The 16,128-nt window shown below is 36.7% G+C and overlaps 1 protein-coding gene across 1 annotated transcript; it reads right to left on the bottom strand.

Annotated features, from left to right (window-relative positions):
* Window positions 1-780: 780 nt before the first annotated feature.
* Window positions 781-14,322, bottom strand: LOC135749007 (phospholipase B1, membrane-associated-like). The gene is made up of 42 exons (XM_065267365.1): window positions 14,188-14,322; window positions 13,899-13,958; window positions 13,768-13,831; window positions 13,299-13,333; window positions 12,871-12,922; window positions 12,247-12,298; window positions 11,727-11,783; window positions 11,573-11,641; window positions 11,136-11,200; window positions 10,974-11,055; window positions 10,650-10,754; window positions 10,489-10,557; window positions 10,049-10,111; window positions 9,868-9,936; window positions 9,710-9,770; window positions 9,549-9,607; window positions 9,369-9,442; window positions 9,168-9,211; window positions 8,597-8,705; window positions 8,452-8,503; window positions 8,289-8,369; window positions 8,146-8,211; window positions 7,866-7,966; window positions 7,628-7,709; window positions 6,765-6,869; window positions 6,590-6,685; window positions 5,738-5,800; window positions 5,573-5,650; window positions 5,441-5,501; window positions 5,243-5,301; window positions 5,104-5,171; window positions 4,904-4,947; window positions 4,709-4,808; window positions 4,571-4,622; window positions 4,006-4,086; window positions 3,727-3,792; window positions 3,512-3,606; window positions 3,351-3,432; window positions 1,729-1,833; window positions 1,223-1,318; window positions 1,075-1,149; window positions 781-915 (listed from the first exon to the last, which is right to left on the bottom strand). The coding sequence occupies exons 1-42, from the start codon at window positions 14,276-14,278 to the stop codon at window positions 787-789; spliced, it is 3,117 nt and encodes a 1,038-aa protein (XP_065123437.1). The 5' UTR covers window positions 14,279-14,322; the 3' UTR covers window positions 781-786.
* Window positions 14,323-16,128: the final 1,806 nt, after the last annotated feature.

Genomic DNA, 16,128 nt, shown 5'->3' with positions numbered 1-16,128 from the left:
ACACGATCTGATCGTGTGTGTGCTTTAAACCTAAAGTAAAAAAATCTGCCAGTGGGGCAAGCAAAAAACCTTGAACATTTTCAAACACTAAATTCAAGAAAAAAAAAATTCAAGAAAAGTGCTTAAAACAAGCAGAGAAATCTGTCAATGGGGTATGTACTAAATTTAAGGGATTTAGTATTTTTGGTCTAAAAACTAGACTCATTTTCTTGGGTCGTTTTGCTCCTCAAAAGCATCTTAATTTAAGAATTTGTAGATATTTTTTGCTGAAAACAAGACAGAAATACTAAGTTTTTTCTCTTCAAAATAATTTTTTGCAGTATACAGTTGTAATCTTTTGAGCTGAGAGGACTTAAGTCACTAGTAGAGTAAACTCAGTCCACAAGTTGAACCAACTTTATAAAGCAAATTTCTGAGACATTACTCTACACTGTAAAACCTAACAGTTAACTTAACTCAAACCAGTCAAGTAAACTGGTTGCATTAGACCATTTAAGTTTTAAAACATAAATTTAAGTACTGTGAACTTGAGTCATGTGCAATTATGCACTTATATTTAAGTAGTGTGAACTTAAACAAACTGAGTCATATGCAGTTATGCACTTATATTTAAGTTCACAGTACTCAAATGTATGCGTTTTAAAACTAATGCAACCGGTTTACTTAAATGGTTTGAGTTGAGTTAACTTTTAGGTTTTACAGTGTATAAATGGAGTTGAATTTGAGGTGAATATCACCCAAAAAAAAAAAAAAAAAAAAAGTAAACAAAAGCCTTGAAAGTTTAATTCAACCTTTTATTTTTACAATCAAGAGGGGCTGGGGTGCCTCTGTAGGCTGTGTACTGGGGACGGCAGTTGTCGATACTCCAGAGTTGCCGCTCACACTGTTTAACGTTGTAAAGATGAAAGGATTCTCCTGCAGAAGAAAGGGAAAGCATTATTTGAAAGCACATTTTGCTTATTTATCTGTGCATCCCAATTCACAGTGTAATTCTCCACCTGGGCAAGATTAAGCGAGTTAACTTCCTTAAAATCTCTGGATGCATTAACTGGTTTTAATCCGTCAACTACTCACCTTTGTGGGACAATGGATCTTACTGCGATCGTGTGTGAAATTATGGTAGATTAGTTTACTCCCCACAGGCTCCAGCTTGAAAAAGAAATACAAGTACTGTTGAGTACAAATTAGATGCTGTTGTGAATGCGTGTGCATGTATATTCACCATGTTGTTCCAGAGTCCAATGGCAAATTCCGCATGTCCACGTTCAGAGAAATGAGCACAGTCCACAGAGAAGAAGTTTAGGTCAGGTGTGCCATCCTAAGAGAAAGATTTTACATTTATCCATTAAGTGGCCTTCCGCAAAGCATCTAACAAATGAGACTAAAAGCCCAATACCATTTCTCGATCTTACCCCTTCCCTTTAGTTTTGCACGTCACGTAAGTGTAAGGCCCTATTGGGATAACGCTTACGCTCATGAACATGCAAAACTTAGGGGTAAGACAGAAATTGGGCCCCCAAACGTTGTAGACTACACTAACTGCAAGATCGACCAAGTCATTAAAGTGGTTGATTGCAGTAGGTTTTGATAGGGTCCAAGTCACTTCTGTATACTGAATTTTCTATCCTGTAAATTTACTGTAGCGCACAAATATACTAAATGTATTCTGTTGCATGTAAAGTTATGGGCTCCTCTAACAAAAGAGAGCTCAAGGCCCAGGACACAAACCTCAGTCTTTGGGATAACACTGTTTTTAAAGAAGGGCTGCAACACCACTGCAAAGTCCTCTCGTCCATCATACCGACCCCCATATACCAGCCTTTCAGTCTCCGTCTGACAAAAAAATAACTGAAGATCACTATACATGAAAGGCATTAGACATTGACAGACAATTTAAAGCTATGGTTATTGTAAAGCTCCATCTATGAGAAATTAGGAGAGCTGCCCCGTGTAGCGTTACAAGAACTTGAAACTTGAAGACATACGAAGTCTTTTTTTGCAGTGTATGAGTAGTTTTGTGGTCCAGAGTCTCAAGTTTCCTTTTATAAAGCACATTTAAACAAACCTTGGTTGACCAAAGTGCTGTACAAAATATCTCCAAAATAAAACAGTTACAAAACATTAAACGCACAATATAAACACGTTTTTAAAATACATTCAGTAGAAATATCTAAAAATCCTTAAATTAAAATGCTTTTTCTTGATGAGCAAAATGACATAAGAAAATAAGTCAAGTTTGATATTTTTGGTCTTAAAAACTAAAGTGATTGTGCATAAAGCAAACATAAAAAACCTGCCAATTATTCTTGAACATTTCTTACACTAAATTCAAGAACAATTCAAGAAATACGTTTTTGCTTACCCCATTGGCAGATTTTTGCTCGTTTTATGCACAAAATCACTTAAAAGTCTAGTTTTTAGACCAAAAATATCAAATTTCTTGGGTTATTTTGCTCAAGAAAATACATCTTAATTTAAGAATATTTAGTATTTGGTCTTTTTTCAGTAAAAATATCTAAGAATTTTCTTGAAAATCACTTTTTGCAGTGTAGGATAGGACAATTGGTGGCTGAGATACAACTATTGGAAAATCTGTAATCTGAGTGTGCCAAAAAACCTAAAAATTGAGCAAATCCCCTTTAAAGCAACACGTTACTCATGAATACATGATACATTTACTGCAGCAAATATCTTCATGGAAAACGATCTTAAACGTCTTAAAATACGTGAATAACAATGCGACTTGTCTGTTGTGTGACCCTGGACCACAAAATCAGTCAATAATGGGACTATAAAAGTGAGAAAGCAGCAAGTTTAGAGGTGATATTAAATGAAGGGTTGTTGCAAAACGAGATTTTATTTTTCAGAAATCTGGTTTTTTGGTTGTGCATTCCAATTAATCTCAATTCAACTGCAGTCGTTTTGTTTTGATTTAAACCTTAATAACTTAAATACAGCCAAGTAGCACTATGTAAGGAATAATTGACGACGGGCCATTGAATTAAGAGAAAATAATGCACACCAAGGTGGTAATGCAGCACGACACATTTTCAAATAAAAGGACCGGAGTCAATTATTCCCCTTATACCACAAACATTGCGCTGGTGCCTATTTTTAAGACATTTGACAAGTTCGGTGTGCGGTTTACAGAAAAATAAACACCCATAGAACATTTCTCAGCCAATCAGAATGCAGCATTCAACAGACCCGTGGTATAAAAAACAAACATGTTTTGACAAATGTTTTGCAACGAAACTCTTCAAATATAGATAAAACATGAAGTATAAACAGAATCTTAACATTATTCAACTACATGCAAGCCATGATCTACATCTTGACCATCTACAGACCTGGAAGTCCCCGTTGATCTTCTTCATTTCTCGCAGTTCCGGAGATTTCTCTTCCGGGTCCAGAAAACATGGACACATGCTCCTGTCACACATGCAGTCATGACAATGCTGTCGATGTACAGATAAAAATGCACACTAATCTCTTTAAATTATTGATTTACTCCTTGATGAGGCTGCATCCCAACGTGTTTTTGTGTACCAAACGAACATCCTTCACCTCAGGGACTTCCACAACATTTACCAGAACTCTAGGAACCTGGAAACAAACAATGCAAATGAGGATTTCACCTGTACTGTATACAACCTGGTAAAATACTGTGGTATTTTGTGTAATAAACATCAGGTGTGGTCATGTGACCAGCACAGGTGTGCTTACCTCATTGTATAACATGTCTAGACTTTCAGTGATGTGATCAATGTACTTCTGAGGAGACCGAGAATCCTGACCGAAGAAAAAGCAAACACAAGCATAGGGTGATGTTTCTGTGCACAACTTCATTTTGGGTTTTTAATATGGGAAAACAGGAATTGTGCAGGTTTGCTTGCATCTGAATGCATTTTAACTGCTTAAAGGTGTTCACAGTGTCCTCTGATGCAGGCCGAAATGTAATTTGCAATTGCAGGATGAGAGCCGCTATTAAGCACATGCACTTACCGGGTCATGACAGTGCAGGCAAAGGTCATTTAGCCCGATAAACAGTGTCACCAGCTTCCAATATTCTTCAAAGTTCACTTTCTGAGAGACGATGACAATAAGATCACCATCAATGAAGGAAATTGCTTTGTGGCTTTAACCAGAAATGTATGCATGGTAATTTCTATTTAGTGTTATTTGGTTGCAAGTTAAAAGGATCCATTTAGCAATTTGTTCACCATAAAAGGAGTCTGCTATAAAAGAGACCAGCATAAGATGGTTGACTGGTTTGAGCAGGTTAAGCTGGTGTACCAGGCTAGTTTTGGCTACTTTTTAGCTGGTCAAAGGCCAACTCATCCACCATCTTAAGTCAGTTTGACCAGGCTGGAAGTTTGGCCATCTTGGCTAAGCTCTTTGGCTTGTGTAAGCTGGTCCTCCCAGTCTGGTAAATCTGGTTAGGGCCACTTATTTAGGCAGGGAAATACAGCCCGCGACACCAGCTAAAACCAGGCAACCTTAGGGTGGTTTTAGCTGGTCTTCAGTAGGTGGATGAAAGAAAGTATTTCAGTAGCAGGAAAGAACATACATCACTACTGCTTAAAGCTGTGATGAGATCCCGCACTTGCTCTGGTATGTTTCTGTTAAGAGAAAGGGGTAAAAAAAAAAAAAGTGTTAGACAATGTTTTGAAGCGCCTCTGTATTCATCAAGGTGTATGTCTATTACCTTGCTTGGGCTCCTGTCACAGCCACATTGAAGCCTTTGGTTTGCTCATTTGTTCCCTTTGAGAAGCCGAAAACATTTGGATTGAACTTCTTAAGGATGTCTGTAGGGAAACGATACACATCCATTTCTAAGAATAAAATCAAATCCGAGGGCCATATTACCAATAAGAACCACTGCAACTACAGCAATACTCACTTGGCAATGTGGTAACCGTTTCCAATGTTTCATCTCCACCAATGCTGTCAAATAAAAAAAAAAAAAAAAACTTTACATGAGCAGATGATGTTGACCTTACCATGTCAAACAGTTAAGTTTAAGTTAGTTTTTATTGATTTGATAAGTCACATCCAAAACACTGGAATTACCCAGCTGTTGTTTTGGGATTAAAGTCTCACCTCCATGAAACCCCTCGCTCCATATTGAATAACTGCAGGAGATTTTCAGCCTTTGCACCCAAGCTGACCTGACAAGTAAGTAAGAGCGTGTTAATAACAGTATGACAGACACTTACACGTATACTGTACACACACTTACAGTGGCTGCATCTCCCAAAGCTGCGACTATTTTAATGTCACCTGGGCGCAGTCTGTGAACTGAGAAACGTGAGGATTTATTGGAAAACTTAAATACAACAGTATTGTAAAAAGCAATCCATTTCCAAATAAATGCATCCATGAATAAACTAAAAAAAAAAATAATGCATGCCATCCAGTGAGATTTACCATCTTTTACCTGATGTTGGCACACTTTCAGAGGGTGCCGTGTCCTCACAGTAGAAATCACTTCCCCAGTTCTGTAATACAAGTGGGAAACAAATTTATCTTGTCTTGCAAATTAATTGTTTTTTATTTAAAGTACACTTACAGTGGGCGGTGAAGGAGTGGGAGGTGGGATTTCGTATGTGTAAAAACTGTTGAGATAGGTCCTTAAAAAAGGGATTGACTGTGGAAGAATATGAAACAAATGTTATCATGTGACAGTAATGGACATTTAAATGAATATACATGCATGTGCTACGAGTAAACTTACCTCATCAGGGCATACCAGAGGGACATCAGGAGTATAATCCGTTTTATTACCCAAGGGCTGCAGCTGTGAGGGAATTTTTTTTATGTATATAGTTTAAAAAGTGAACATGTGGCATTATTATTTTACCTACAATACAAAACAATTTAAAAAAGTAAATATGCATGAAGGCAATGAATCATTAATACTCTTACACATTAGGATTATTTTAACACCTTATTCTATTGATGGCAACAGCATCCTCATCCAGATTAGTTCTTGCTATACTTTATGGTATACGAACCATAAAGTATAATTATTTCTCGTCGCTTTGAATACAACGAGAACAGGAAATTTGTATGAATTAAAGGAACAGTATGTAAGAAATTTATATCAATTAATCATAAAATGGCCCTGATATGTCACTAGACATTAAGAAATCATTTTCATTTCAAATACTTCTAACACTGACAACAGTGGTCTGGCCAGGATATTGTCATTTAAAAAGTGGGGTTGCAGCCCTCAACTGATGTTTGTGTTGTCATTTTGTGTATTGGCCACCAGTTGTGTGATTGCAATACCAGTTTTGGCCACAATCCTACATACTGTTCCTTTAAGAAAAAAAAGTGCTGAAATATTTAGTGAGCAATAGCAGGAACCTGCAGGATCTCCTAAAATGAAACGCTAATTTCTAATCCCAATCTAAACGTCATGACTAGTGTCTCCAAGAGTTAAAGATGTGCTTAGGTGGTGTCAACACTAAATACAGAGTTACCTGAAGAAAATTTACTTTCATGTAAAAGTGCACATCATTAAAACTTTGCTAAAACAATCCTGGGTGGCCCAAGACTTCGACACAATATTGTATATGCTCACCATGTTGTTCCAGAGAGCTTGTGCCATTAAAGTGTGAGCTTTTTGACTGAGATGAACGCAGTTGGGAGAGAAATGGGAACGGTCAGGCCTTCCGTCCTATAGAGAGATAATGACACAGTGAGAGATCAAGAAAGGACAGGTTGTGTTAAACGAGATAAGATGGTTTGTTTTATACCTTCATCAAAGGGAGAGACACGTTTCTGAAGAATGGCTGCAAAACTACGGTGAAGTTCTCATGCGTATCATATCGTCCCGACTCAACCAGCTGCACCATAGCACGCTTTAGACACACAGAGAAGAAATATTTAGGTCTCTGAAAGCCAAACTTAAAGGGGACAGAGAATGAAAAAACATTTTTACCTTGTCTTTGTTGAATAATGGTAGTCTACCCACATTCACAAACATACAAAAAGTGCTAAACATCTCAGTCTCATAGAAATTCCTCTTTTAGAAATGTCAGCCAGAAAACAGCCCAATCTGAAAAACTGATGCTTATGACATCACAGGCATCTAACTGCCCCCCCCCCACTTTAAAATAATTGGCTACATTTTTTGAGTGGCAGCAAAGTCAGCCAATCAGTAATGAGACTGCAAGTTAAGCCAGTAGGGGGAGCCAAATAGGTGCAAAACCACTTGTTTAAAATCCCCCACCCTAATAGAGCTATCTGAGAGAGGTTTTTAGGAAGCTTCTAAGGCATCGCAGACTCAAACAAAAAAAATGTTTGTCTACATGTCACATCACAGAACAAGGATAAATACCCCGTTCAATCATTCTATGTCACCTTTAAGTCTCATCTAAAGGAGATTAGGAGCATCAAAGATTGATTTCAATCTTACGCAGTCAATACTAAAAGACAAGTTATATTTTCACAGAATGTTTTAACATGAAAACATCCTAAATGTAGAAAAAACCCACACAAAATGACTTGGTACTAAAGCTGAAGTTTGTGGTTAACATGGTCAAAGGTTTATTTCCCCCTCAAAAAATAAACTCTGGATGAAAGATCTTGCCTTACACTGCATTTCTTTGTATTTTACCTGATAGGCTTTATTGAAATCCTCCAACCTCTGAAGTTCATAAGATCCGTCTTCAGGTTCAATCACACATGGGCACAAAATCCTAAAAAAACGAAAACACAACTATAGCACACTTAAAACAAACCCAAAACAAAGTATATCATATACACAATGCCTTAAAATGAATAAGTGTCAGAAACGAGTTATTTGGGAGGTCAAACAGATATCAGGAGAAACAACTCTTCCAGACTAAACTCACTTGGACATCCAGGTGGGACAGCCGATGCTGGGGTCCTGATGCAGGCGACGCAGTGGGACCACGTACATAAGCTGCACCAGATTCACCAGCGCACGAGGTACCTGGAGAAGAACACTAAACTGGTTTAAACTAGAAACAAATATACAAAAAGGATAAGAGAAATCACTCCACCACTATTTAATAACTAAATGGATTAGTTTGATGAATGCACATTTGAGCTCATTGTTTCTGCTTTACAAGCCTGGCCAAAAGCCACGTGAATCTAAGACGAAAGTCTCACCTCACTGTGTAATAGGTCCAGGGATTCACGTAGACGCCTTCCAAAGTTATCAGGAGAAAAATATTCCTGAGAGAAACAGATTGTGAGTGCAAATCAATTAACCAATTCTGATGATAAATTAAGGTCCATTACGGTTGACATACAGTATCAGAGCAGAAGTCACACATGTCCCGTGCTCCAATATAGACCGTGATAACCTTCCAATCGTTCTGGAAATCGATACGCTAAGAGACAAACATTGACAATTTACGAGGTTAGGATCAGGTTTAGATTATGGATTATGGTTTGAGAGTGTAATTGACTCACGGAGTCGGATTTCATTCTTGAAATGACAGCACGAGCTTGATTAACCAGATCACTGCAACAAATTAGCCAGAATAATGTTTCACTATTTAAAAAAAAAAAAAAAAAAAAACGCTTTCAGATGCTCATGTTGAGGAGAGATACCCACTCAGAATTGGCTTCGGCTACCGCTTGGTTCAGAAAACTTTGTGCAGACTTCTCATCTCCTTCTCCCAATGAATAGCCCACGAGCGAAGGGTTAAACTCTTTCAAAATATCTACAGGAGAAAATAGCTTGTATAACTTATCACTGAAGGTCCATCAACACTTAGTTTGAGCAGTTAAAAAAAACATTAGATGCTCAACTTGCACGCTCAATGTAAAATGTCTATTATTTATTTGTTGTACTGGAAATCAGATGTTGTGGCACACTTAAAACAGCTGAAAATTGGGGCTTAATCAATCATGATTAGGCAAATACAAAATGAAAGTGTGTGCATGAAATGCAAGAACAGTGTCAGTATTCAGAAAGAAACTGAGGGGAATGATCTCAAAGTTTAGCAATGGCTGAAAACAATGGACAACCCTTTGTTTTTGAAATATACTGATGTATAAATACATAATGTATGGTAATGGTGTATAAGTGACATCAAGTAGTTCCAAAATTATTATTGATCAGGTTTTCCCTTATGAGCTGCTTAAAACATTTAATAAAGACAACGTCACAAACGTGTACATACTTGGTAAAGTTTTCACAGATGATAAGTCCTGGTCCCCGCCGATGCTTAAAGTAAAAAGAAAAAAGTACTACGCATTCAATATTTTTGGAAAGAAAAATCCTGGGGGTTAATAGTTTGCGTATAAATTTTATTGTTTTCTTTAAATCAAGTGGCTAAAACTAAACCAGTATGACTTTAAACACTTTAGATGGCACTACTTACCTCCACGATAGGCCGCGGTACTGTGTGATCAAATCCAGCTGATCGTTTGGTGCTGCGCCCACCCCATTACCTGCCTACATATACAAAAACTTTAGGTTTAAAACATGCTGTTCATCCAAGAACAATGTTCTTAGTTTAATTCACCATTGTATCTGCAAAAATAAACTGAAAGTTTCTCACAGTCAATGAATCACCAATCGCTGCCACCACTTTGATATCCGCTGGCCTCAGGTAGTGAACTACAGAAGACATGTGCTTTGTGAAATCTGACATTTCCCATAATTCCCCATTATGTTACACCACCACATGTTAAGTATGTGTAGGGTCACATTTCTATTCACCTGAGGTGGGAACAGTGGGAGATGGAGATCGGTCCTCACAGGGGAGCTTAGTCCCCATCACCTGACAGAATAAATGCATTAAGACACAAGTGCATGAGTTACATAGCACCACAATGAGATGGCAGAGGAAGGTCTGCATGCAGAGATTATGGACTCACCGGGTCTAGAGTCAGGACATCTGCTTCCGGTTCAGGTGAGTTTTGTGGTGTTCGCAAGTACGGCTTTGCCTGTGTGAAAGCAACAAGTGCAAGTGCATGTATGGGTGAATTAGAAAACATTATCACATTCAAGAGTGTTGAAAAGTACAAACCAGGTCTCAAATCGGCACTGAAAAATTACCTCCGCAGGGCACGGAATATAGCCGAGACCCTCAATCTCAGTCTTGTTTGTCACTGGCTGCAACTGAGGGAAAAATAATTACAATTAATTGTAAGGTCTTAGTTCATCATTTGTGGGCAAGATTAGACGGGCAGGTCAAGATGCAGCTCTTATGAAAGCTAGTGTACTGTACACCTGTTAGCCGTCACATCAATCAGAGAGAAACTTTACCGCTCTGAACTTTTATACTAGGGGATGTTTGTTTCAGAACAACTGCAGCTTGTTCACCGATACAATTAAATGGGCAGTAAAAATACAGTTGACTTGTCAGACTCTGCATTAATATCAAGTTTAAATTGTTAATAAAATTACCTTTGGTTTCACCAAACTTAACACCTTTTCATCTAAAGGATCAATGTTCACACAAAGGGTCAGTGTTGTGTGCATTGATATTAACTCACCAAATGTAACCATAGTTGTAAAGCCTGTTTGCTGACGTCACCCGCTACACTTGACTGCTCGTCTTTCATCTGTAATGTTCAGGTTTTGTCACGTGTACTAGTTACAGTTACTTCAGATCCACTAAAAAGATCAAGTTTATATTTGATCTCGGAATACTTACCGAAGTTGACAGATCAGTGTACACCGGGATGGATTGAAGCATCACACTGAAATCTTCCCGTTCGCTAAACCAACCGTTGATCTTTAAAACAGCACTGAGAGATTCCTGTTCAATGCATGAACACGAAGTTTAACCAACTAATCACTTTTTATTATACGAGTCAATGACATAAGGATGTGCAATTGTTTTTAAAGGATTTATCCATCTTGAAGCGTAATATGCACATTTAAGAGTTTCTTAAAAAGGAAGTCACATTCATTTTGGTTTCGCAACTTCATACAAATGTCTCGTGCATGCACACAGTTGAAAGCTTTCTGTATTTACCTGCAATGAAGCCATGAGGGTTACAGTGTTCAGTCTACGTCGGTTTGTACTGTATTCCTCCTCACAATGGCACTGACAAACTCTACAATCAAAAATACAATCACCTTTAAAATCATAAAATATTATGTTTGAGTTTGCAGAATGTTTATATTCACAACTCACCGGTTAGGAGATTCAGAAGTTGGCAGTCGACCCCAAACAACAACATGAACGAGTGTGTGTGTCAACTAGAGAAGAGAGAAAAGGTGTTATACTGCTGTAATTATATTACGTATGGTTTATGTAAAACACAGTCTAAAGTCATTTGTGATGGTTTTCTACATAAAATCCTCCTACGTAAGGTTATTTCACTGAATGCGCTTTACATTTTTTTATATTGACAGTAAGGCAATAAAGAATGAAATCAAAACTTGATGCTCCAAATTACAGAGACTTTAACCTGGATTTTTCAGATAGGTCACATTTTAAATCCTAAATTCAAAATGAGTAACAAACGTAATGTTAATACTCTGCAATAAGGTTCAATAATAATTTAATATTGCAAAGTGTTTCCAACTGGACTTAATTGCTTTTGTTTGACTGATACGGAGCATCTGCACCTGCTTGTGAAGGCTGCTTAGTTCATTCTCCACTCGGTTCACGGTTTCATTAAGACTTGCTCTGATGTCCTAAAGGAAGAGGAAAATATTTATGGTGTCAGAACTGGACTTGATTTACTACAGTACAGGTGGTTTGCTATAGAGGTGGTCTGACCTGGCCTTCACATGCACACGGCTCATCAACCGGTACAAAAAACAAGAGCAGCTTCCACTGTCAGAGAGAGAAAGCGAGAGAGCAAGAGTATATTTTGCAGTATGTTACATATACATTATAATGGGTGTACTGCATATATTGTTTATAATATCTGAAATTCACATACATTGGCTGGTAGGTGAGACACTTAAATCTCACACCCAAAAGTTGCTACACAAAAGAGGCATAAGGTACAATAGTTGTCACTTGGACATTAAACTGTCTTAATGTACTCAAAATTGAAGGCAACCAAGTAACAACCAGGTAATGCGTTTAGAAGTTGAACAAACTAGTTTTACAGTGTACAGATGTGTACATTTAAGGTAACAATATGCACCCATTAGGTACAAGTGTGTACTTTTTTTAAAAGGTACTGCCACAGTGACAATTATTGAACCTTGTACCTTTATTCCTGATAGTGTACTTTAGTTCTTCATGTTTGTGGAAAGATCCTTGAGTGCTTTCGTTTGCTTGCGTTTACCTGAGTGGAGCTGAGGGACTGTGTGATGCTCTCTGCTTGATCCATGATGCTCCTGTCACACAAAGAGTTAAATATATGATCCTGTCTGTAAAATCCAGGCTAAAGTTTCAACCTAATCCTGAGTTTAAGAGCATTAACATTTGATTTCAATCGCACACATGTCCTTAATGTTAAAGATATCAAGGTTATTTTTCACAGAATGTTCTTTACATTATGTAGGATGATATTGTAGATCACAAAAAACACTAGCTGGGTTTTCACAGACCCAACACACATAAGGTATCAGCTCTAAATTCATTAATAAAATGAATAATGCATTGTAAAGGGGCAATTACATAAGGAATAATTGACGACAGGCCGTTGAATTATTTGAAGACAAATGCACACCCAAGGAGTCAAATATTCCATTTATAACCAACAGAGCAATGTATGTGGTAACTGTGGTGTGGAAGACATTTGACAGGTTAGGTATGCGAATCAAAATAATGCATACCTGAGGAACATCAACCAATCAGAATAAAGCATTTAACAACTGGTGGTATAAAATTAATAAACTATCAATAAATACTAAACATGTATACAACATGCACAGTAAAAACAATAATTGTAGAAAAAACATTTTACCTCTGCTTGGGTACAAAACACGACACCTTAGGGTTAAAGGTGAAGAATATTTCTAAAACAGAAAAGTAAAGAGATGTTATTTACTAGATTGGAAGAAATCGGCGCTTAGGAAAATTAACCATGGGTTTTACGGTATAAAAAAAATTAAGGTTAAAGACACGAAGCGCAGAATATCTAGTAGTACTTTGTGTACAATGTATCGTGCCATTTACCATCTTATAATATACAATTCAGACTTAATTCAGATTCAGGCCTTGACTTCAACCTCTCATTTAAACAACCCTTACAAAGATCTTTGAAGTAAAGAAGAGTGAAAGTTTCATTTTAACTCTTAAACAACTAGCGAGAAGTTTAATGCAGATAAAAAAATAAGTTTAATTTTGTTCATGCAGTTTATTATTTCTGTATGTGATATGCAGAAGTCTCACCTAACAGAAAGTTCAGGGCATTAATTTCATCAGATCTAATGGACAAAGACAAAAAAAAAGTTAATTTGATTTTTGATTTGGTAGATTCAATTACATTTGCAACAGACGTAAAGGGGCTTTAAATGTGCATTTGCTTTTTAAAGCATAGTGATACAATAAAAACACAGCATCTGTTTGTATGATTCTCCACAATGTTCTCATTTTAAATATGCAATAAAGAAATAATTACATCATCTGTGGGTTGTTGACAGAAATAGTGCCATTAATCTTCAGCTTACTTCTCATTTAACATCCGACAATTATTAAACAAAATCAGTGGATTTAGCTAAAGATCTGAATTCAGATTTAAAGGTGGGTTCAGCTCAATGTAAACTCTTTTTCTGTGCCAGTATGGCTGTCTGCTGTCCATCCCTTCATTTCAATCAATAATATTGTGTATGTGTTTGTGACATATCTGGACATACAGTACCTCTCAACATCAGAGAAAACCAGAGCAGATATCATAGACACATCAGCAGGCCTCAGAGAATGAACTATAGGAGAAAAATGACAATTTACCTTATGCACAAAAATCAAACCTTGAGATTCTTGTTTCCTTACCAGAAGTCGGTGTTTGGGGTGAGGGGGAAGATGTAGGACAAAACAGGGATCCGGACTGAACTGCAGACAACCAAACATCACACACCCCAAAAGACGACGTGAATGTCAATGTAAGATGTAAGAACAACAATTATCACTAATAAATGTTTAAGTGGATTCAATTTCTCTTAAAACAGATACAGAAAGTGCAAGTACACTACACATAATCTCACATCTGCCCCAAATTTACCTCTTTATTAGCAGAAGTGAGAAATCAACTTACTGAAGAATATTAAATTGATTGAAATACCTGAGGAAGTGCATGCTACAAGGGTTAAGATCACAATCTGTGCACATAAACAAAACTTTTTCTCGTCTATCCCCATGATGGACAGAATCATTCACTTCTCTGTTTGGTTCAGCTGAGCCGTCACGAGGCAATAAAGGTCCAACCGAGCTCAAGCGCAGGATCTCTTCACTCAGGATTCAGGTCTCTTAAATAGGCAACACTTAATAGGCAACCAGGTGGATCCAATTAACATGTAAAAAAGGAAACGACAACACTAACCCGTAACACTTTTTAGAATTAAAACCATTTCATAGTCTTTTAATAAGAAAACCTTTAAAACTATTAAAATTTGTGACACATTTATTATTTTTCTTTAATTGTTGATGAAAGAAACGACGCTTTCGAAACACCTAAATTGGCGTCACCTGCTAGTAAAAATGTGGTAAAGGCAACAAGATATCCCAGTCCAAACATTTTACACTTTTTGCACAATAATTGCAAGAGTTTTCTAAAAATATGTTCTTATAAAAAATTAATTATTTAACTTAACTTAATGCCATTAAGTAAAAGTGTATTCTGTGTTTCTAGTTTTATTTAGGGCAAACAGATCAGTAACATTTTAACATCAACTCCCCCTAGTGGTGAACCATCGAAGTTTATTTAATTTTTTTGCGTTGCGTGTCCGGCTCCTCCACCTTTTTATTTATTGCAATTTTGGTTGAACATTAGACACAAAAGCATACATCATAACATAACAGGAGGAGACAGATAACACACCTTACTAAATTAATATATGACACAATAAGAAAAGGAGGGGGAACAGCTCTATAACTACCGTATTCTACCCACCAACCTCATATAGATAATCAATCTATACTCTATAACCTATAAATCAAACCAGTACTTTTCAGAAATTGTATTATTGTGATTACTCCTCCTACTAAGGTTCTTCATGGTCAATTCCTGGATATCTTTCTTTTAAAACTTGACAGTTAATTTATTCCTTTCTTCTCTGACACATTGTATTACATATTAACCCCACACCTTTCACACAAGGATGCTTTCCTGTTAACTGTAGTGTTTAACCTTAGTCTATAACACAATCTTCAAATCTGTCATCAGTAATCAAAACCCCATTCAACTGTAACATACTCTTTATATATAGAAGTAGGATAATATGTTTGTACACCTTTCAAATGTGTTTTAATATCACTGGGGATTGCATTGAATACTTTTTTTTGATGAAATCCCTTAATCACATTTTCTAGAGAATTCTGAAAATGAATAAAACTGACCATTGTCATCTAATAACTGATTAACAAAACAAATGTGACTTGAGCACCAGCTCTCCAAAAACAATGATATTTTGGTAGTTCCAAATAAACAGTGGTGATGTGAAAAAAATATGTTTATAAACCAGTAGCCATGATATTAAAACCTGCTGAAGAATTTTTTCTAATTTAATGGATAATTTACCAAGTGAAAATTGGTTCTGTAACAAAAGCTTACTTCTAATTTTCCTAAAAACTAAATCAGGAATAATGCTTCATATAGAGTCTGTTATTTTAATGACATTTTTAAAGTGGACATTTCACAAGGCTTTTTTTAAGATGTCAAATAAATCTTTGATGTCCTCAGAGTATGTGAAGTTCGAGCTCAAAATACCATATAAATGATAACATGTTAAAAAATTGCCACTTTTTAGGTGTGATCAAAAATGTTTCTTTTTTGGGTATGTCCCTTTTAATGCAAATGAGCTGATCTCTGCACTAAATGGCAGTGCCGTGGTTGGATGGTGCATGTGGCTACTCTTCTCATCTTAAAAAAGTCTTGTGAAATGTCCCCTTTAATGTGAACAGCTATTTCTTAAAGCTACGAGTTTACGAGTTGGGTGCGTGTCCTCGAGAACACTGTAGTGGACGGTTTAATAAGCAGTCTGTACAAAATATGATAGCATTGTAT

Source organism: Paramisgurnus dabryanus, chromosome 17 (genome assembly GCF_030506205.2).
Source record: "Paramisgurnus dabryanus chromosome 17, PD_genome_1.1, whole genome shotgun sequence".
Lineage (NCBI taxonomy): Eukaryota > Metazoa > Chordata > Actinopteri > Cypriniformes > Cobitidae > Paramisgurnus > Paramisgurnus dabryanus.
This window is presented reverse-complemented; position numbering and strand designations above follow the sequence as displayed.